Raw genomic sequence first — 22,882 nt, 5'->3', positions numbered from 1 at the left:
ATCACTCACATCCCTCCGCATAATTCATTGCATATCCAGTGATTGACTTTATAGTCTACCCTATTATGGATGACATTTGACGATATCAAAGTATACAACTTCTTATGTAGGGAACCATAGTGACTTCAGATCTAAGGACTATTCATACCAATAGTCACTATGGAAAAGTTTATGACACTCATATAATGATCCATGAAATTTTCTCATATCAAATCAATTCAGTATATATTCTTCAATATATATCCATCTATCAACATGATATCTCATATTCATGACTTGTGAGATGAAGTCATCAATTAACCTATACACTAGTCTCAACGCATTAATATTGTTCCTTGTATATTAATGTTTGACTATGACTAAGAATAGCATCTCACTGTCAATTCAATTCAACCAATTGATATGATATATATTAAAACATATTACCCAAGGATATTATTATACTTATTTATTTGGTACAAATTAAATGAAATAAATATAATAATTAAAATTTTATTTTTATTAATAAAATATAATATAAAATGTTTATTTAATTAACTATGTTATTTCATCTCATGATTGATTCTAAAGCTAATAATAATACATTTTGAGTGAGATTTAAACTCCATTATTTAGAAAGTTAATCCAACCTCTTACCGTAATACCATAATCCCAAGGTTATTTTTATCAAAGTTGATCTAAGTTGCTTCGTCTTAAAGTTGTTTTTATAAAAAAAATATATATTATAAAATTAGAGTTTTCATACTTTTCTTAATTAGATTGATCGAGAATAAAGGAATAAAGGGGTGTTTTGACATTGAAAATTATGGTAATTTGACAAATATGACGTAAGCTAAGGTTTTCTGCATTGGCAAGGCAATTCTATATCGTCTTCTCCTGTTGCCACATAAATAAATTCTAAATGCTCGCCTGCCTGCCTGCGTTGGAATTGGTAAGACGAGATGGCGGATCAGAACTCGAGAGGCGAAGAGTTCGTTCAGAAGGCGGAGAAGAAGCTATCGGGATGGGGAATCTTCGGATCCAAGTACGACGACGCCGCCGATTTGTACGAGAAGGCCTGCAATTGCTTCAAGCTCGCCAAAAACTGTACTTCTCTTGCCCTTTTCGTATCGATCCCTTCTTTGCCGATTTGGATTCGCGTCTTTTATAGGATTTTTATGTCTGTACAGAGAAATCAGTTTTCCGATCATTTTTCTGGGAATATTCAGTTCATAATCAGGAATCGTTCCTGATTCTGGTGGATGAGTTGATTGCGGTCAAACACTTTTGTATTCGCTAGTTGGATCCCTTAGGAAACCAAATTTCTGGTCTTTCGTTAAATAGTGGCTGTTGGCGGTAACATCTTGCTATGGATCTTGTCGATCCAAAAGCTTTGTAGGTTGAATTATTAGCATCTGGTATTTTTTTTTTAACTAATTGGCTTCATCTTGTTGAATTATGTGCCCCGATCAGCACTTGCTAGTTTTCAAACCCTAATTCAAGGGACGCCATGTTGTTGTCCTGTGTTAACTTGGCGTCTTGACTGTGTGATCCATCTTGTGCTACATGTCAGATCATGTAGGTGAAGGCAAATGATGATATAATTGCTAGTATCTTGTTGGGCATATTTCAGAACTAGTATCAGATGTTATTAATGTCCTCATTCTTAACGAGTTTTGGGAAGCTCATGCTGCATGTATTGAAGAGGGCAAGTTTGATAAACTTTGGAAAACATGCTGTGAATATTCTATCTGCCACAGGTGTGGCCAATCTTCTGAGGTCATGTTTACCCTGGTGGAATCCACGTGGGTGGAGAGAAGATCTTTGATTTCAAGGGGCACTCCCTTGTTTAACCAGAGGAGCTCTCTCTAGTTCTCGGCAGATGCTTTCTTCCTAGAAACTCTGTTCACTGCAAACAAGGATGGCATACTATTTAGCCATAAAGTCTCAGCAAAATCCTGATCTTATCACTGTGTGAGCTTTGGCGAAGGTGCAAAGTCCCATGGTTCTCATTTGGATAGCAACAGCAATAAATTAGGCAACGGCGACAAATCAGGTGGTCAATTGGGCCATTGTAGTTGTAGTAAAGAGTAGACTCGTCTTTTTATCTTCTCCCCTTAGTGCAGTAAACAGAGGAGTTTAAATGAAGTGAAGAAAATAATATAGTGTAGGAATATAAATGCTATACTAAGCAAGGGAAAAAAAAGACAACAAGTGTGTTTATTAGTAGGGGTTTTACATATTTGTTTGGAGAAATTGGGGAATGTCTCATTTGACACTGAAAACTATTCTGTAACTTTGGGATAGAAGATAAGAAGATGAATACACCAAACAAGAAAATTAATATTACTCTTCAGTATTGCACGTGTTCAGTAATTTACATTTAGCATAATATTTGCAAGAAATTGGTTAACACAAATGATGGCATAAGTCAATTAAATCGATATTTAAGTTGTAATTTTTGCATGTTCCAAAATGTTAAATACTACAATCAATACTTACCAAACGTATTAGATGACAGTGCAACATAATTAATTAGATTATTGCTTAGTTTTGCCAACTAAATTGAGTTATTTGTTAACATATGGACACATGACAATGTTTATTTACCAAGTAATTTAAATGCACAGTTGGCATTGATTCTGAAAGACAATTGGTGAATGTAGATAGTCTGGTAATTGGCTGGTATTTGTTTTTTGACCTAATGTTTCTTAGTTGTTTTGGTCTTTCCTTTATTTCTCAGAAAGATATTATTTATGGTAATATAATTCTTCTTAAACTTGTCTTATATATATACTGCAGGGGATAGAGCTGGCTCTGTGTATATTAAACTTGCTATCTGCCATTTGAAGGTTAGAATAACAGTTAGCTTGATAGTATGCATAGTTTGACATGTATGTCTAAATGATGTTTAATTATTCTTTAACATCATCACACAGTTAGAAAGCAAGCATGAAGCTGCCTCTTCTTATGTTGATGCAGCAAATTGTTACAAGAAAATCTCAATTCAAGGTATATAATCATCTGAATATAACTAACTCCAGTTTCTCAATGATTTTGATAAGTTGTGAATTTCTTGATGTTGTAATAGTGTTTTCTTCCTTCTCCCTGAATTTGAATGGCTCCACGTTTCTTAGTTTTTCCAGTTCATTTAAATAAAGATGAAAAGTGAGCAACAATTTTGAAACTCTCACTTTGCTATTTGGACCTCAGAAACTTTTTCCATTCATTGCAGATGCAACACAGTCATTAAACCAAGCTGTCAACATTTTCTTGGAGATTGGTAGACTAAACATGGCTGCAAGATATTGCAAGGTTATGAACTATCTGGGAAGTTTGTTTTTTATTGTTTTATGGCTGCAAATTAGTTATAAAACTCAATTTGAGGAAACATTCACAGTTACACGCATCTATAGTTATTCTAGTATTTAATTACATAGGTGGAGACTTCACTGATTTTACTGCTAATTAGTTGGCATGGGGGCATGGGCATGCCATGCATTAGCTATATTATATATCGTGATAGTTTGAGCATGAAAATGGTTCAAAATTATGTATCTGGAATAGAATTACAGTTAGGATCTATTACTATGTTTCCTGATTTAAGTTGATGGCATGCATGTACAACTGTTGGTTGTTTTAAGATATTAGTTTTGTTTACTGAGATTCCACATCATCATCTTACAGGAGCTTGGTGAGTTATATGAGCAAGAACAGAATCCAGAGAAGGCTATTGAGTACTTTGAACGAGCTGCTGATCTATTTCAAAGTGAGGAAGTGACAACTTCTGCTAACCAATGTAACCAAAAGGTTGCACAACTAGCCGCTCAACTAGAACAGTAAGTATAATAATCTTGCATTTTATTCTAGCACATTAAACTGCGAATCTTATCTGAAATATTTTTGGTTCTTTTTGATCTATTTATTAGCAAGTAGGATTACAACATAAACCTTTTGTTGTCAATGCTCCTGAAGTAGGAATTTTGCACGTTGTAAGATGCATTGCTAGAATATGTTGGTTTTCGCCCTTCCGTCCATGCTTGGAATTACATTTTTATGTTTAACTCATTGATTTATTAATTATAGTAAGGTGATACTTTTATGTGCAAATGCAAAACAAATTACATTTGTCTATCTTATTGGTTTACCATAGTTAGCTGTTACTTTTTCTGTTCATATGTAAATTATGCTATTTGATTTTGTGATTGTTACTATCATTTTGTTTTCAGTGAGTATTTGTTAACTGAGTAAGAAAATAGTGTAGCATTTACCACCATTTGTTATTACAAGTCTATTGACTGTCCAAGAATCTTAATTGATTTAGTAGTTTTTCCAAAATTTGGTCTCAACTGGATGATACTAGTTATCTGGGGCAATTTATATAAGTTAGTTACTTTCACATAGTAGATGTAGAACACCTTGATCCACCGTTTTTCCTTCTATATTCAGTTCCTCAGATTTACATCTGCCATATGGAAGTTGTATTTGGTGAACTGCTGCTACCTTTGCTTTGATCATAATACCATGTTAAACAAAGATTTGCTTTCATTCTGTGTCATGTACTTATCTTTTGCTGATCTCAAGGTTCTGAAAATATCTATATACACCATTTGCGCTGATCATTGTTTAAGACTTTGCAGATCATATGGTATCTATATGCTTTCTAGAATCCCATGTGCATATGTTTGTGTTCAAATAGTTTAAAATTTCCATTGCACTTGTGTTCATGGAAAATGTAACACATTGTGATCTTTCCAGATACCCAAAGGCAATTGAAATATATGAAGCAATTGCGAAACACTCAATCAATAATAATCTTCTCAAGTATAGTGTTAAGGGGATTCTTCTTAATGCCGGAATATGCCAATTGTGCAAAGGTGATGTTGTTGCAATTACAAACGCATTAGAGCGATATCAGGTTTGTTTGTTTTGGTTAATAATTGATGGGGTTTTTTTTATATATATAAAGTATCATTAAACTGACTGCACTTTGCAGGAAATTGATCCTACTTTTTCAGGCACAAGGGAATGCAAACTTTTATCTGTAAGACTTCATTTTTTATTTTTGGGCTATAAGTTTGTCTAGTTTCTCTCTTACAGATAATTCCTTTGCTTAGTTGGTCAAGTTCTAAAATATATGTTTGCTAGAAGATGTGACATAATCTATTTCATCACGGACAAAATCTTTTCAACTGGAGTTTTTTCAAATGAAATATAGCACTAGTATGTATGTATGTATGCTTAACTGTATTATTTTAGTAATTTTGCTTGAGGATACACCAAAAGGAAAGGCAAAACAGCTATAAAAGAAACTAACACAATCGTACAGATATTATATAGCCAATTAGCGCTTTTATTGTTTTATCTGGTACAATAAATTTTTACTAGTATAGTACAAGAGAAATAATTTGTGTGAAAGCTTCAAGTTTTAGCTATTAACATGTCAGCTAATATATGTTCAATTTGTTTCCTTTTTCCTGAGATACATGTCGTTCACTTTGAAAAATAGCACTTTCATTTCAGGCATTAGCAGATTCAATGGATGAGGAAGATGTTGGGAAATTTACAGAAGCCCTTCATGAATACGATAGTATGACGAGGCTGGTATGTATTTTCTATTAATGTTAGACTGTTAGTCGTAGTTTCTTGAGATCTGGGTTCATTGTTAAACTTGAGATAATAATTGTTTGGTTATGGTATGACTATTAGTTTCTTGACTTTCATGCCCAAGCTTGTTGAGTTAGTTTCCAATTATAACATGTTTGATATAGTTTTTTGCATTCTAGGATGATGATCGGAATTAGCACTTATTATTCACATCTATAGATCTTTGGCCATATAAAATAGTTCCTCTAAGAATTTGTTAACAAGTCCCAATATCCTACATACCTGTCGATGCTTATTTCAAGAAACATAATTTTACAGTAGCACAAATAGGCCTTTCAGCTGAGATATGAAGGGGTTCTTCTATGTTCTTTGCATAGTTCTTTTCACCTTGACACCAGCGACATTAGATATATAGATAGCAATTTTGCTGTTCAATTCGGTTAAACTTTTGCTGATAATACAAGTCTCAATGGACAACAGGATGCTTGGAAAACGACGCTTCTGTTACGCGTGAAGAATGCCATCAAAGAAAAGGAAGAAGAGGAAGACGATCTCACCTAATTCATTCCTACCGGATAGTAATAGGATTGGAGTGCCTTCATCTTCGTCTGTACTCGCACATGCTGTATCTCAGACGGTACTTGCTCATCTTCATTCGCTTGTTTATGGCTGACCTGGTTTGAAGAATTTGGTTTGAGTGTATGAGGTTATTAATACGTACGTTCAGGTTGTGCACAACTACTTACTATTAACCCTGAAGACGTCTACATTATGTTCGACAATACGGGTGGGCAAAGCATTTGCCCACTTGTTCCTATTTCGATGCATTCAATTCGATATTTGGTAGTTAACTTACAAGTGATTCTGGACATCTTGAAAGTACTTCATTAAACTCTCGTCATCTCTTTCGATCGGATCCATTGTATGCCCTTGGCTTGACGACTCGTGTTTTCTTCATCGAAGATGTGTGTGGGCTCAGGAATTTAACATAATTGGTCAAGCCTGCGCAGCAGTGGAACAGAAGTTTTTGACTTTGTAGAATTAATTAATTAATTACAAATTTAATTTATAATCTTTATAATAGTGTTGATAATCTTCATATTAATTTTTTTTCAAATTTGGAAGAAAAGTTGTAGAAAAGAGAGAATACGTGATATAGAATTTATATGAGTTTAATTTTAAAAGTATAAATGAAAAACATTTAATTTGGAAAAATAGAATTGTCCAAAAAAATCAAATTTAATCATCTATCTTTTAACTTGAACAAATAAAAGGACAAATGATGAAATTAATTATTACATCTATAAAAAATAATAGAGAAATAAATAAAATATTCTTTATTATTCTCTCACTTATTCATCCTTCCATTCATAATTTAAAATGGTTTATCGTGCATAACAAAATAATCAAAATATATCATTTTAATAAATTATTAAAATTCAATATCACTCCATTAATTTTACTCTCTCTTTTGTTTCTTCTTTAACCTCTAATTTTATCGGCATAATATATCAGGATATAAGCATAATAGTAAATAATATTATTCTAGTAAAAAATTAAAATTTCAGCAGAAATAAAATACCAATAAGGAACTCTACTAATTAAACTAACAAAGATTGAAAAAGAATTAATAAGTCAAATGATATGTACATCCTATTACTAGCTTATTTTCTTTCATGAACATTCTAATCCATTATGTAGTTTATTTAGTGTGGAAAAATGGAGGTGCAAGAAAAAAGAATAAATTATAAAAGATGTGTATGTAAATAACATATACAAGTCAGATTACAATGAGAAAAATGAGAATTCATGCAATACCAATCAAGTTTGTGCACATAAATTTCTTTTTCAGAACTTCAAATGGAGTGGAAAATCTTGTACTTTAGACAAAAAGAAGAGGATGAAGCTAAATTCACATCTAATATTTTTTTTATATATAGAGAAGTTACACATGAAACTAATACCAAAAAGGTCACAAACAAAGGAAAGCAATTGTGGGAGGCTGCAACGAAAACAAATAAACTGAAACGCTACACTCTCCGGTCCATAGAACGAGCAATTCAAGTGCACCAAAGTTTAATCCCAACAATACCTTGTTCGCGGAGAGCCTGATGCATACTCCTAGTCCCTGTGATCTGGTGACCTGCCAGAGGTTTAAGTTAAAGATTAGGCTCATCGAGTCATAACACAAGCATGCATTCTTAAGCAAGCTAGGTGGAACTTCAAACAACTTCATGGATAATGTTTAGTTTCTTCATATAAATGATGTTTTCTTTTTTAAGTTCCAAGCAAACAAACTGGAAAAATAGATCAACCATCTTTTGAATATGAACTCAGTCAAATAAAAGGCTGAACATTCTGATCTTTCATACCCAAGTTTAGGCTCACTTAATGGTATTTGCAGTTACATAGAAATAAACAACAATGTTCATTTTTGTTCTATTGGTCACCAATTCTCAAAAAATTGAGGAAACAGCATTTTCATTTCACATAATTTACATGGAAAAGTAACTGCAACTTTTTTGGTATTGTAGAATTGGTTTTAAAACACAATGAAAGGATTACATATCCATTTGCGAACTTATATATACTGCAAAATTAATTGCACATTAATAAATCATCATTCTTTTTCTGAGTGTGAACTTGATCCCTAAGCAGGTTATAACAATCACCAGCTTATGGTTCCATATCAATAAAAATAGATGGATAATTCCTTCCAGATTTTTTGCATTTTAAGTGGAGGCCTTGAATCCTAAATCATATCAATCCTAAATCCTATTTTGCCCCCAAAACAACACGAAAATATTTCACCAATATAGGATAATGACTTTCCAAGTTTCATGACATATATAGGATAATGACTTTCCCAGTTTCACGACATGTTTTAGTTTGCCAACAGAAAAAAAAACCTAGTTACCAAATTCTCAGTTCTTATGTCTTTAGATAAGGTCACTGTTACATACACAATTTTGATAACGCATGGGCATGACCAAATTTGTACCTACTTACCAAGCTTCTAGTAGCTTTATATAAGATTAGGGAATTCGTACCTAGTTACCAAATTTCATGGCATGCTCTACTAGCTTAATTAACATAGTCACCCAAGCTCAAAAAATTAAATAATTAATTCAAACAAATCAGTTTTGATAACGCATGGGCATGGCCAACAAAAAAAAGATAAAGAAGAAAGTGACTTACATTCAGATAAACTTACTTTCCTAATGCATGTTCTCACCAAGAAGGTTTCTTCGTTTCTTTTCCTTCTTTTGTGCATGAAGAAAAGCTATGTATCAGTCATTGTCACGTCCAAGAGAATGGAGAAATGAGTAAACAAAATGATGTTTTTGTATCTTCCATCCGATGCAAGAGTTTCTCAAAAGGAGACCAATGGCTTGTTCACTTGCAATTAATCATTCATACACAAATCGCACGTCAACATGAATATATTTCCTCATAAGACCAACTAAAAATGAGGTAAAATTGGCTAACATTTGAAACTCTTCATGCGTTTTCATCCCTAAAAGTACACCATGGATGACTAATTTCTTGAGGTTGGGACATCTTCCAATCATCCCAAAAGCCCAACGCCCAAAGTTATCACTTATAGTAGTCCATCCTAGTTCTAATACATTAACATTTTCCAGGGTTGAGGAGCCTTGCAGCGCATTATATTGTAGTCCATCTCTAATGTCATAGTTCAACGCCAGATGTTCAAGTTCTGGGAATGAAACGGCAATGGATTCAGAACCAATGAGCTTATCCACGGAACAAATGTTACTCCCCATAGCCTCAATCTTCTTAGTTTAGATGCTCTGGAAAAAAATTTGGTAAAATTTGGGCATCGTTATCACAAAGTAACTCACATCAACAACCTTCAAATTGTCCAAGTTCTCACCGATTTCCAAATGGGTGACACTACTATCATCTATCTTCAAATGTTTAAGAGTGCCTTTTCCATTTAGCTTTAAAAAACCAATATTCGAGTATTTTAAGTGCAAGCTCTCAAGGTTATCTGCCTCCAAAATTATTTTCTCCAATCTTACTGCCTTTGCAAATATGCACTTCAATGTAGGACTATTCAGTTTCATTGATGATTGAGAATATGAAGTGAAAATGTCTACAACATCAAGGGTCAAGGACTCTATTCTCGGACACGCAGTTAACAATAAGTTCAGATCCAAGGCAGAGATAATAACACGTCTGAGAGAGAGAAATTTGAGACAAGTAAATCTCTGATAACTTGGTTCAACCCTGATTTTAGAATGATGATCTAGATCCAAAGCCTCCAACTTATGTAGACCACATTCCTCTAGAACATTCACATTCGGAATAGTGAGCACTTTGTAGGACAAACTCCATAATGTTTTTCTAGTGTGCGTGAGCCAAACAATGACTGGAGCAGCAGCAAATTGATAGGCACTGTCCATATGAATCGAAAGACACTGCAATCCCACGGTTTGCAATATAGTTTGTGTTATGCTACATATATGGATCTCTAGCTGCCTAGTAGTAATATCACGGGGCCAATCATCAGATTTGAAAGAAAGCGTATGGAGGTACTTGCAGGCTTCTCTCCATTTCCGGCAAGTTGCAGATGCAACAACAACATCTCGAGCAGTTCCAAGATAAGAAAGTATGTTACCAATGACTTCCACAGGAAGATCTTCCATGATCCAAGATAAAGTAGCTTAGTCAACCACAACAGTTTCAAGCAGTGTAGTCGCAACAATTGGTTGAATTATACAAATGCAAAATCCGCTTCTAAACTAGAAGAACCGTTCGAGGAAGAAAGCAATCTGAAAGGTCGACTAACTAACTCCAGCATCTTCCTTTCCTGCAGAAATATTTGGCGGGAAAAGAAACAATTTAAAGAAATTCAAAGAAAAGAATCAAGAGACATCATCTTCCAAAATCTTTGAACAAGTACTCCAGACAATATGAATATTCTTCACTTCAAAATAAGCGCAAAAAACAACAGAAATCTCGCAAGGCAATAATGACAAGATCCAGCTTTTCTCCGAACTTCGATGAAACAACTCTGAGTATTTAAACCTATCCCATCATTCCATCAACAACTGTGTCGACCATTCATTATTAAACGAAAGTGCGGCGCAATAAGGAACATGAAAAATGTTCATCAAACGAACTCGACGAACAGATTTACGATTCACCCTTACCAACGAAATGAATTTACAAATCGAGACATCATTCATCTGGATCAAACAAAATAAAAGACTACCGTGTGTGTGGATCGAGCGGCATACCTTCCAGTCTCGCGTCAATCGACGAAACCATCGACGGGGAGCGAGCAAGAAAAGAAAGGATCGATGCGAGGGTAGAACAGGCGGATCGCAGATCGAGGTTTACCGATCAACGTTGATGGAGTGGGAAGAAGATCAAACGGAGAAGACGCTCGGGGGATGCATCGATCGCTACAGCTTTAAAGAATTTATAAGTTTAATAATGGAAGGGGATATTACAAAATTTTAATAAATAAATAATTCAAGAAATACATTTTTCAAATAAGCCCTTAGGGTTGATTAAATCATATTTATAAACTTATAAACAAGCTTATAAATAATCAAATAAGCTCCTAAAGGCTTTAAATTAAAATAGACAAGCAATCTTTCATATCAAACTCACTGACCAATTAAATATTTTTTAAATGTAAAATCTGCAAACAATTAAATAAGCCCAAATTAAGAACTAGAATTAAAAAAAAAATCAGTAATTATTTATAAATTATCATGTTTGGTGAGAAACTGATCTGTTGATCACTAATTGAAGGGAGGAAAAACTTTAAAAACAGTTTGTAAAGTTTATTTACAGCCGATTAAAACTATTAAAGATTGGAAGAAAAAAATTAAAACCTGTGAATATGAAGAAGGAAAAGGGATAGAAAATTATTGAAGTAACTCATTTATAAGAAAGATTGGATTCATCAAACATGATTACTGGTTTTATAGCTGAAGCTAATTAAGTCGATAGTGATCGACAAGTATGAGAAGGAGATGAAGCAAGAAATAGCTGTCTATGGAGTTGAAGGGAAATCAGCGGCGCCAAGCAACAGCCAGTGGTTGCTCCAGGACAGCAGGAAGAAGAAAAAAAGGGCTTCGTGATAAATTATATTAAAATATAAAAAAATAATAATTACAACATAAAGACAGTTTGGCCGAGTGGTCTAAGGCGCCAGATTTAGGCTCTGGTCCGAAAGGGCGTGGGTTCAAATCCCACAGCTGTCACTTTTTTTTCCCTTTTTTTTTAAATTCTTTGTGAAAAATTGAGCAAAATTGTCTTTATTAACTTGATTTTAGGTTTTAAAAATTATTATATTTTGTTTATGAATTTACTGTAAACATTATATTTAAAAAATGGCTAAAAATCTCCAATCATTTAATTTTGTTAACCAAAAATTAATAAATAATTTTTTTCTCTAGGGACACAGTACAATGATAAACGGTAAGGCGGATAGAGTTCGATTCTGGACACTTTTGACCCTCACTACGATGCTTGAACTACTAGGGATGTTGGATCGTTGGGTTGTGGACATTTGTGTTTCTCATATTTACTATGATGGTCAATGGAAAATTTTTTATGAAGTTAGACCGTCCACTTTCAAAATTAATCGGATTGTAAAAAATGAATACCCAAGTAAAAAATAATAATTTTTAATCATTAACTTAATTTTTAGAGTTTAAATTCTAACTTAATTTTTTTTTCTTATAATAGGGTCAAATGGTTAGTTTGCAAATATATCACAATATTATGAATTTTTTATGTGTCTTAATGTTTAAAACTTGTTGAATCTATCACCATTCTTATAGTTTTAAATAGGTTATAGGCGAAGCAAGTCGAGTTAAATTTTATATTATTAAATTTATTTGATAAGATAATCAAATTAAATTAAATTTAATTTAAAATGAACTAAACTATTAAAATAATTATTCAAACGTAATTTGATTTCGTTTTATAGTTTGAGTTTAATTTTATTAAACTCATAATTTGAATTTTTTATTATTTAAATTTTTTTATATTTTTAAACTTATTTAATTAATCAGTGAACTTGATATTTTTAAACTTATTAATTCATTCTAAGAGTTTTTTTTATTTATTTATAAATTTGATAAAAAATTTATTCATAAACATTACATTTATATATATTAATTCACGAACAATTCATAACTATATTAACACATATATATTTAAAACTATTTATTTAATTTAATAAATTATTCAAAAAAATTAGTTCAAAAAAAAATTTTAAAAAAATCTAAAACTTGGTAGGTAAGCTCAATCCTAAAGTGCCCTTTGTTGTTGGCCCTTCCTTCCATCATCCTGGTTCTTCACTGTAATAGTCAAACAATTATTGTTGCATAATTAAGTGGGAATTAAGCCGAGATTAGTGGCTAAAATGGATAAACAATCTTAAATTTTCTAGAGATCATGTACATGATTATGCAAGTATATATTCCTCCCTCGTCCTATAAACAATAGGGTAGAATAAGTGGATTATCTACATCCTCTCTCTATCTCACTATCCTTAGTGACTTAAATATTAGAGTGATTTTATTGAAAATAATTTTTGATGCCCTCTAACATTTTCTTTTTTTGATGTCCTTTAATTTTTTTTCGGATTTAAACAATTTTTTTATTCTTTTAGATAGAACTCAATTTTTGTTTTACAAAAAAAACCAAATCTTTCTCCTTCGTCCTTTTGTTTTATTTTCTCATCAATTGCGCTGATCACGATTGATTTAAACATTATGCTTTTTTTTTAATCATGATGAAAAATACATAAAATCACGGCCAGCATTCATGATGATTGATGATAATGTAAAAGTCCTCGGACATACCTGAGTTAATTACGACGCTTAATAGAAAAGATTGTAAAAATAGAATTGTAGAAGAGAATAATTTCTCGATTTATTCAAGATCCTGATGAAATCCGGTAAGGCCGCTAAGGTGATAAATTTCAATTTTTTTGTTACAGGATGATAACGTAAAGTAGAAGGTAGCCCAAAATAGTGAGATAATGTTTTTTTTGTTTTGCATAATTTACTAGACGAATAAACTGATTTTTTAGAGTGAGTAAATTTAAAGAACTTTATAAGGATAAATAAGTAAATTTGTAATGTAGGGACGGGTTTTACCAAACCCACAACGTTACCCAAGCTGGAGACCACCAAACAAACCTTTTGCAGAGTATACAGAAGCGGGCCCATGCTCAACCAATCCCACCGACTTCGCCCACCGTTTCAGTCAGACGGGGACGCCTCACTCGGCCCCTAGTCCGCCGCTGCCGCGTGGTGCTCCGCCCACGACTCCGCTCTCCGCCCGGAGGCGAGCCGCCTCATCCCTCCCAACCCGGGCAACTCCTGCGTCGGCTCCTTCCCGGCGTCCTCCGGGGAAGGGAGGGAGCGAGCAAGCCTTCCTCCCCTCGCCCGTCGGCACCGCGCCGGGGCCGCCGCCGCCGAATCCGAGGCAGCATATCCATCGGCTCCCCGGCCGCCCCTTTCCCTGCCTCCGCTCCCTCTCCGACAGAACCCTCCCGAAGCAGGAGACCTTGGGCGAGCCCGGATCCGCCTCCGCGGACTCCCTGCGCGACCGCGCGCTGCCCTTCCTGATGAAGATCCGGCCAGCCGGCTGTCTTCTCGAGAGCCGCCCCGCGGAGGGCCGGATCGAACTGGGGAGGCCGATGACCGGGGGCGGCTTCGCCTTGAGGCTGGCGGAGGAGAGCTCGGAGATGGATCGGGACTTGGAGTTGGCGTGGCAGCTCGACTTGGGGTTGGTGCTGCCCTTGGTGGAGTCCTCGCGTTCGAAGACGACGTTGAGGTAGGCCCAGTCGATCCCCTCGCCGCCGATGGGGACCTGAATGGACTCCGGAGGGAGGTCCGCATCCTCCGCCCGCGCATCAGGTCGGGAAACTGCACTTTCCTCCTGGTGCCCTCTCCCGGAGGCGACGGCGGCGGCGCCTCCTCCGTGGCGCAGGAGGCCGTTGGGATCCATCCGGACAAGAAGAAGAAGAAGAAGAAGAAGAAGAAGGGAAGAAGGGAGAGCCAAAATGGAAAGGGAAAGGGTGGGGGATTCGGAAGAAGATAATTGAGGAAATCTCCCGAGATCTGAGCCGCCGATCACGCGGTGCGAGAATCACAAAGCAAACAGAAGGAAGCAGATTCGCTTACAGTCGCTCCGTGGCGTTGGCGTTTTCAAAACCACGTCACTAGTTCTTTTGCTCCGTTTAATAAATTTTTTAAAAAAATAGATTTAAAAAAAAAAAGCATCTCATCAACTATTTTATCCTAAAAATAATTTTACTATCAACGGTATTATAACCACTGCAATCAACCAACGGAGCAGACTATTCTTGTTGGGTTCATGCCCGCGGTGTCGAGTTTCTTGTGCACTTGACTATTAAGTCAAAAACAGCTTATACTTAGTTTATCAGGTTTATGGGAAGTGGGGTTGAATCATACACTCAAGGCACACTATAATCAAACATATAAAGTTTAAGTCTCAATTGAAGTGCACTGTTGAGAATTTCTTCGTAGTGGGATGACAGACTTAAGAACGCTAATCGTTTGGATGGATAGCCATGAGCGCTTTCTGATTTACTCTGATGGTCGATCTTTCATGGAGTCGGAACAATCATTTTCAAAATTAATTGGATTGTAAGAGTTTGATACTTGGGTTACTATAAAAAAAGATACAATAGCTACAATATTGCCCCTAGGGCATGGTGGTGGTAAGAGGCATGGTGCTTTTCTCAAATAGTAGGGTTCAAAACTCATGCAGCGCATGCATGTGATGTTCGAACAACTAATGTTGCAGTGTCACATCAAGAGGTGCAAGTCGAAGTATTTTTACAATAGCTACAAGGTGCACGGATAATCAAACATATAAAATTCAAGTCTCAATTGAAGTGCACCGTTGAGAATTTCTTTGTAGTGGGATGATAGGTCTAAGAACGCTAATCGCTTGGATGGGCCATCGTGAGTGTTCCTGATTTACCTTGATGGTCGATCTTTCATAGAGCCGAAACGATCATTTTTCAAAATTAGTTGGATCTTAAAAGCTAAATACTTGGATTACTATAAAAAAAATACAATAGCTACAAAATTACCCCTATGGCATGGTGGTAGTAAGAGGCATGATATTTTCCCCAAATAATAGTGTTCAAAACTCACGTAGCGCATGCATGTGGTGTTTAAACAACTAGTGATGTTGTAGTGTCACATCAAGAATCATCTCGCTTCTTGGATTTATTTGGTGAGTGAAATGTAGAGTCAGACCGTTCATTATAAATTAGTCGATGTAAACTATATAACTGATATGGAAAAAAATACAATAGCTACAATATTATTTCTTATTTCTAATATGATTTGATCTAAGATCAAGAGATGGATTGAGTCTTGTTGAGTCATTTTCTACTATGTTGAACTCTAGCTCATCGTCTTTTGTCAAGTGGGCTTTTACCAAGTTGACTTGTATTAGGTCAACTTTTGTTGAGTTGGCTTCTACCGAGTTGAACTTTAGCAGGTCGTCTTCTACCGAATCAACTTCTACTAAGTCGATTTCTGCTAAGTCAAACTTTATCGAGTCAAGCTCTAGTCATTCATCTTCTGCCAAGTCAACTTCTTATCAACTTCTTATCCCATGCCTAGTCAACTTCTATCGGGTAGAGTCCTGACAAGTTGACTTCTAGCAGGTAGGGTCTTAGCAAGTCAACTTTACTGAAAGAGATCAGCAGAAAATTAAAAGGAGACCAAGGCACACCTTGCTATGACCCCTCAAATGCTCAGAGGAAAATGAGGTGGAAATGAGAGTAACAAAATAAAAACATAACGAAGTTGTGCATACTCTTTCTTGATTGATGTTGCTACATTATATAGAGAAGATGGAACCATTATTATTGAACACAACTTGAGGAGTGGATGCATCTTTACCGCAGTTGCACTCCTTTCCTATTTGACATTATATTATTAACAGCGGTACCATTATTTACCTTTATAATTGGTGTATGCCTCTTTTTCTACTTTTTATAATGCGCATTGCTTTATAATTGACTCCCCCTCTGTAATCGATGCCTCTTTGATTTTGTAACTATCCTAAATTCCGTCTAATGAAGGTCTATATCGACCGAGCTTTGCTCATGCCATGTAACTCTCATACTCTTCTCCACATCATAATAGTATTATAGTAGTTAGTCATACCTGCTACAACTGTATAGCAGTTTATTGTAATATTATAATAGTTATTTAATAATAATTTTTATTTAATAACTATTTAGTGGATTCTATCATTATTTTAAAATAATTTTAATTAAGTTTAAAATTTGTGATCAAATTAATAAAAAGTAAGAATTAAAATTTAAAATTTAATTATTATTGTGCAGTAGATATTTATAATTATAATTATTTTAAAATAATTTTGATCACATTTGATAAAATTTAAATAATTTTAATTAATTCGATAATGAGTATTTTAATATAATATTATTTTATATATAATAATAAATAAATAAATATATATATATATATTTAAGATTCGTTTAGATGTACTTTTGATTATTGTTTGTCTTATATATTTAAATTAAATTAATGAATTTAGATATTAATGAGCTGAAGTGACTGATACGACTGGATTTAAAAGGCAATGGCACTGGTGCGGTCAAACTAGAAGAGAAGGAAAAGAAAGGCAGGGAGTTGCAGAAGTAGCTGACGTGTCCCATTCGGTGTCGGTGGCAGCAACAGCAACAGCAACGGCAACGGCAACAGCAACAGGAACAGCAACAGCAGGAGCAGAAAGCCAACTGAGGAAGCATGAGCAGGAGCAGTGGCGTCCTCTACTTTTATTTTTATTTTTTTATATATAATTCAGATAATATGAGCATTCGGCACCTACTCTCCTAATAATTTCATAGACGATCAACTCAGTCCATGCAAATTTTTTACTATTAAAATAAATTTAAAAATATAAATAATTTTTGAAAATGGACAGTTTAACATTATAAGTTTTTAAAAATTTTCACATGTAATATGTGTGAGATTTGAACTTCCTTGTATAAAGAGTCAGTGTCACCTTTTATGATCATTCTGTAATTTTAATTTTGGGAGCATCCTCTAACTTAAATTGGAGAGTGGGTAGGTGGTTGGGGAGAGGGGATTGTGTGGCTGCTTCTACTTTCAATTTGAGAAGGATAGTTAGAGCATCCGCAACATACGTGGCGTTATAACACCATGGGCTCCATTGTCACGTGGTAGTCGATCAGGTGATCGACTACCACACATGGTGATCGATCACCTGATCGACTACTACCACCTGATTGTGAAAAAAATTTAAAAAAAAATGCATGGCCCACCACTGTCACCGATTAACGCGTTCAGAACTCTGAACGCATTAAATACCTCACTCCTCCCTCGCTCCTCCACGTCCGCTGTTAACGCGCGATTAACAGCGCGTTACGGATGCTCTTAGAGATGTGAGATGGATTAATTCATCAAAAATTCATCATCTAACGAATTAGAATGGATGGACTTGACCGTTAATCTGACGGGCTGAGATTAGATGAGTCAATACACAAGTCAATCAAAAAATATTTTATATATATATATATATATATAAGATTGTAAATTTTAAATTTAGATTACAGATTAGACGGATTGACTCATGAATCAATTAAAATTTTTATTTTTATTTTAAATTTTTATTTTTATTTCTTCTCAATTCACGAGTCAATCTAAATCTTACAATTTTTTTTCCACTTACAATTTTTTCCCCACTTTAAATTAATTTTTATTTTTAAATGAATTGATGAAATTTTAACTTAAATCATTTAAATTATTTGATAGGAGGATCAACTCAAATTGATTGCATTAAATAGCTAAAATCAAATTTTAGAAATACTTTATTTTTTTTAATTATTTATTTTAAGAAATATTGAAAGGATGTCATTTTAACCGCGTTTTTTCTTTTCCAAAATATTAAAACACCCTGTCAATCATATATTTAGTTTTGATTAAAATCGCTATTTTTAAAAAACTTCTACTTAAATTATAAATTTTAAAAATTTAAAAATATTTAAAATATGTGTCGAAATAGTCCTGTAGTTAAAGCTTATTGTTATGCATTATTGCTTTTAAAATTATTAAATTCTTCAAAAAAAGTCCTAGTGATTTTGGACCTAAACTATTAGGTGATTATTTTATACTCAAAATTAGAATATAAATACACTATAGAAGTCATTAAAATCCATTTGTTTTTAAAGTTATCAAATAATTCAAAAACGATATATAGCAATTTTCATTCAAGACTATTACATGATTAAAATTTGAATTTGTAAATGCAATCTACAATTCTATTGGAGTCTAATCATGTTTTCAAAATTGACCAAATGATTTAAAATTATTATATAATAATTTTAACCATTTGTATAGCAATTTTAAAATCCTAGTTGATAAAAAAAATTAGATTCATATAGTAGTTTTGGTTTTAAAAATAGTAAATTGCATCTGTATATTCAATTTTAAATTTTGAATATAAACTAACTTTAGGATTAAAATTGTTATACATCGTGAGTCATGTGACCTAGGATTACCTCATCCATTCTCCTATTAAAGCTCACCATAATTTTTTTTACTTAAGTCGTTTGATCGATCACAATCCATTAGAATATTCTTTATTCGACTTCTCTTTAGCAATCAATTGGTGACACTAGACTTGCAAAAAGATCCATTGGAATATTATTTATTCGATTTCTCTTTAGCAATCAATTGGTGACACTACCAGTGCAATTGGAGTGTGGAGTTAGTATAATTGGAGTTGACATAAATGCATTGTATCTCATTGATTCACATCTGAATTAGGTCCAGCCTCTGTGTCATCCTAACCTACTTCACTTCCAATACACAATTTGTCACTGATCTTATTAGGTCCAACCTCTGTGCCAACCTACAAGTACGTGTCCAAATTTTTTTGGAGAATGTAAGTCCAGGGATTTTTTGGAATAGAAGCTTTCATAGAATTATTTTAAGCATAATCTTGATTCATAGAACAGCAATAACCCTTACCATTTAATTTCAATCCCAATCTAACACATTTAATAAACGTGTTTAAAATATATAATTCCTACATAACGCGATTGACTAATTTATGATGCATTAATGACTTGTTTAATTAAAATAGTTGGAAAGATCATAAATATATCATGTGATATAACTGGTTAAGCAAACTTAAATAAGCTTTAAAATTAAAATATAAACAATATACAAACTATGTTTAATTATCTAAAAAAATATTAAAATACGATTCATATGATTTAATAACTTGTGATTACAAGTGATTTATAACTTACTATTAGATCATATATTTTGTTAGATCTCTACTAATTAACTAATTTAATATCTATATATTTATAGATCAAGTAAAGGAGATTCATCTTCAAAACTATGGAGACCTCTTCAACACAATAAGGGCATGGAAGATAAAACCAATGTTCCATATACATTGAACTTTATATTTGCATGCAACGAACAAACCAAAATGTTGATTTACTATCGACAACCTAATCAGTACTTGGATCATTAAAGAATAAGGTATTAGACACCGGGTTAAATTAAATATAATCTGGTATCATATTTTCAATGTTAAAAAATAACTACAAACATGTATCCCCTATGGAAACCAGCAACCTTTCGATACAAGACAGCTAATGGAGTATAGGAGATTCAATTTGTGGACCTATGGCAATCTCTTCAACACAACAAGCGCATGGAGGAATTAACCAATAGTTCCATATACACACTAGCTTTACTTCAAATTTTATGAGCACATTCCAAACACTAATTCTCAGTAACTATGTCACTTTAAAAATGGATGATCATATAGAGTTCAAGTTCATATTTCCATTGTTAAATAAAAAACTAGCCATGCAACCGAGCAATCAGCCTCCTCAACACAGTAAAAGTTGGAGGAATCAACCCATAGCTCCATCCACATCATAAAAGTCACAAGGTTATATTACATTCAATCAGGATCATATTTTCAATGCTAAATAGTACTAGGAACATGTTTCACCCATGGAAATCAGCAACCTATTAATACAAGGCAGCTAATGGAGTACAGGAGATTCAATTTGTGGATCTATAGCAACCTCTTCGACACAGTAAGAGTCTGGAGGAATTAACCCATAGTTCCATATGCACGATGACTTTACTTCAAATTCAATGGACAAATTTCAAGCATTAATTCCCAGCAACTATTGCGATCACTTCAAAAATGGATGGTTATATAGAATTCCAATTCATATTTCATTGTTAAATAGAAAACTAGGCACATGTTTCACCTATGAAAATCAGCAGCCAATCAATACAAGGCGCTGATGGAGTAAAGGAGATTCACTCTTTGGAACCATGTCAGCCTCTTCAACACAGTCAAAGTATGGAGGAATTAACCCATAGTTCCATACACATCTAATTATATTTCAACATGGAATGAACAAACCCCAGCTATCTAAGTCACAAAAAAAAATCAAAGAAATAAACAGGCAATGAATGATAAACCCGACTGATAATGGCCATGAGTATGGAGTATGGAGTATGGATATGGAGGCCTATAGCAAAGTTAGCAAAATTCCGTAAACAACCAACCGTAGTAAATCACAAGGTTATATTACATTCAATTAGGTATCATATTTTCAATGCTAAGGGACATGTTTCACCCATGGAAATCAGCAACCTATTAATACAAGGCAGCTAATGGAGTACAGGTGATTCAATTTGTGGATCTACAGCAACCTCTTCGACACAGTAAGAGTCTGGAGGAATTAACCCATAGTTCCATATGCACAATGACTTTACTTCAAATTCAATGGACAAATTTCAAGCATTAATTGCCAGCAACTATTGCGATCACCTTAAAAATGGATGGTTATTTAGAATTCAAGTTCATATTTCCATTGTTAAATAGAAAACTAGGTACATGTTTCACCTATGAAAATCAGCAGCCAAGCAATACAAGGCAGTTAATGGAGTAAAGGAGACTCACTCTTTGGAACCATGTCAGCCTCTTCAACACAGTAAAAGTATGGAGGAATTAACACATAGTTCCATACACATAATTATACTTCCAACACGGAATGAACAAACCCCAGCTATCAAGTCATAAAAAAAGAAATAAGAGGCAATGAATGATAAACCCGACTGACAATAACCATGAGTATGCAACCAACTTTACTAAGTTACAGGGTTAATTTGTGGATGTTTCACCCATGGAAATCAGCAACCTATTAAAACAAGGCAGCTAATGGAGTACAGGAGATTTAATTTGTGGATCTATGGCAACCTCTTCGACACAGAGACTAGAGGAATTAACCCATAGTTCCATATGCACACTGACTTTACTTCAAATCCAATGGACAAATTTCAAGTGTTAATTCCAAGCAACAATTGAGGTCGCTATTTTAAAATGCAATGTTATATAGAATCCAAGTATCATATTTTTATTATTAAATAGTAATCTAGATACATGTTTCACCCATGGAAATCAGCAGCCAATCAATACTAGGCAGCTTATGGAGTACAGGAGACTCACTCTTTGGACCCATGACAACCTCTTCAACACAGTAAAAGCATCGAGGAATTAACCCATAGTTCCATATACACCTAACTATACTTCAACACAATGAGCAATTCCCAACTCCAAGTCACAACAAAGAACGGGAATCAAAGTAATAAAGGGTAAAATTGATAAACGACTGACTATGTGAAATTTAATTAAACGGCATTTTATCATTAAAACAAAGGAGAGATCAATTTTTTCCTGTTGGTGCTTCCTGGCAAGAGCCATAAGAAGGGCCTCTTCGATTCAAGTCCTGAGGCTCAGGACCAGAAGCAGTGTTGAATCTATTACCATACCACCAATAAGTCAATGTCAGAAAAAAAATCCAAATCTTGGTCAGAGAAAAAGAAATAGAAAATCACAATCCCACCTTCGCCGAATGCATTCATCCATCCTCGAGTAGCTTCGCTGCAAAGATTAGCGTCTGCTGGTCCTGTGGATTCCACAAAATTGCAGAAAATTAAAATATATGTGAAAAAAGGAAACAGACTAGAACCCTAATAAACAAGATGAGAGCTGCTACATCGCTCGATCCGCACCTTGCCTGTCTCGGATCAAGACACTGGCATTGTCGAAGATGTCGATGCACTATACCATAATAGCAACGATCCTCCGGCGACAGTCTTCACATATACCGGCAACCCCGCCGGTCTCCCTCACCCACTCCCTCTCTAGCGCAGCA

The 22,882-nt window shown here is 34.3% G+C and overlaps 2 protein-coding genes, 1 long non-coding RNA gene, 1 other non-coding gene and 1 pseudogene across 4 annotated transcripts; 2 read left to right on the top strand and 3 right to left on the bottom strand.

Annotated features, from left to right (window-relative positions):
* The first annotated feature begins 892 nt into the window (after nt 1-892).
* LOC141829569 (alpha-soluble NSF attachment protein-like) lies at nt 893-6,302 on the top strand. The gene is made up of 9 exons (XM_074717080.1): nt 893-1,086; nt 2,782-2,831; nt 2,919-2,991; nt 3,215-3,294; nt 3,667-3,818; nt 4,738-4,897; nt 4,976-5,023; nt 5,503-5,583; nt 6,067-6,302. Exons 1-9 carry the CDS (start codon nt 942-944, stop codon nt 6,145-6,147), a joined length of 870 nt encoding a protein of 289 aa, XP_074573181.1. The 5' UTR covers nt 893-941; the 3' UTR covers nt 6,148-6,302.
* A 2,694-nt stretch (nt 6,303-8,996) lies between these two features.
* LOC141828837 (F-box/LRR-repeat protein At1g67190) lies at nt 8,997-10,256 on the bottom strand. Its single transcript, XM_074716223.1, is given in 1 exon segment — nt 8,997-10,256. A coding segment is annotated over 1 exon segment (1,260 nt).
* Nucleotides 10,257-11,748: 1,492 nt separating this feature from the next.
* TRNAL-UAG (transfer RNA leucine (anticodon UAG)) lies at nt 11,749-11,828 on the top strand. Its single transcript has one exon. It is a non-coding gene; the product is annotated as a tRNA-Leu (tRNA).
* Nucleotides 11,829-13,650: 1,822 nt separating this feature from the next.
* LOC141829570 (uncharacterized) lies at nt 13,651-14,636 on the bottom strand (annotated as a pseudogene).
* Nucleotides 14,637-22,055: 7,419 nt separating this feature from the next.
* On the bottom strand, nt 22,056-22,882 carry LOC141829722 (uncharacterized). The gene is made up of 3 exons (XR_012601904.1): nt 22,740-22,882; nt 22,571-22,633; nt 22,056-22,484 (listed from the first exon to the last, which is right to left on the bottom strand). It is a non-coding gene; the product is annotated as an uncharacterized LOC141829722 (long non-coding RNA).

The sequence above is a fragment of the Curcuma longa genome, chromosome 5 (genome assembly GCF_044706935.1).
Source record: "Curcuma longa cultivar G26 ecotype Majalengka, Jawa Barat chromosome 5, ITB_CL_G26_1.1, whole genome shotgun sequence".
NCBI classification, from domain to species: domain Eukaryota; kingdom Viridiplantae; phylum Streptophyta; class Magnoliopsida; order Zingiberales; family Zingiberaceae; genus Curcuma; species Curcuma longa.
This window is presented reverse-complemented; position numbering and strand designations above follow the sequence as displayed.

Coding starts and splice junctions, on each gene's coding strand:
- LOC141829569 (XM_074717080.1), top strand. CDS start 942: ATGGCGGATCAGAACTCGAGAGGCGAAGAGTTCGTTCAGAAGGCGGAG. Junction 2,992..3,214: donor CAAGAAAATCTCAATTCAAG/GTATATAATCAT, acceptor CATTCATTGCAG/ATGCAACACAGTCATTAAAC. Junction 3,295..3,666: donor TGGCTGCAAGATATTGCAAG/GTTATGAACTAT, acceptor ATCATCTTACAG/GAGCTTGGTGAGTTATATGA.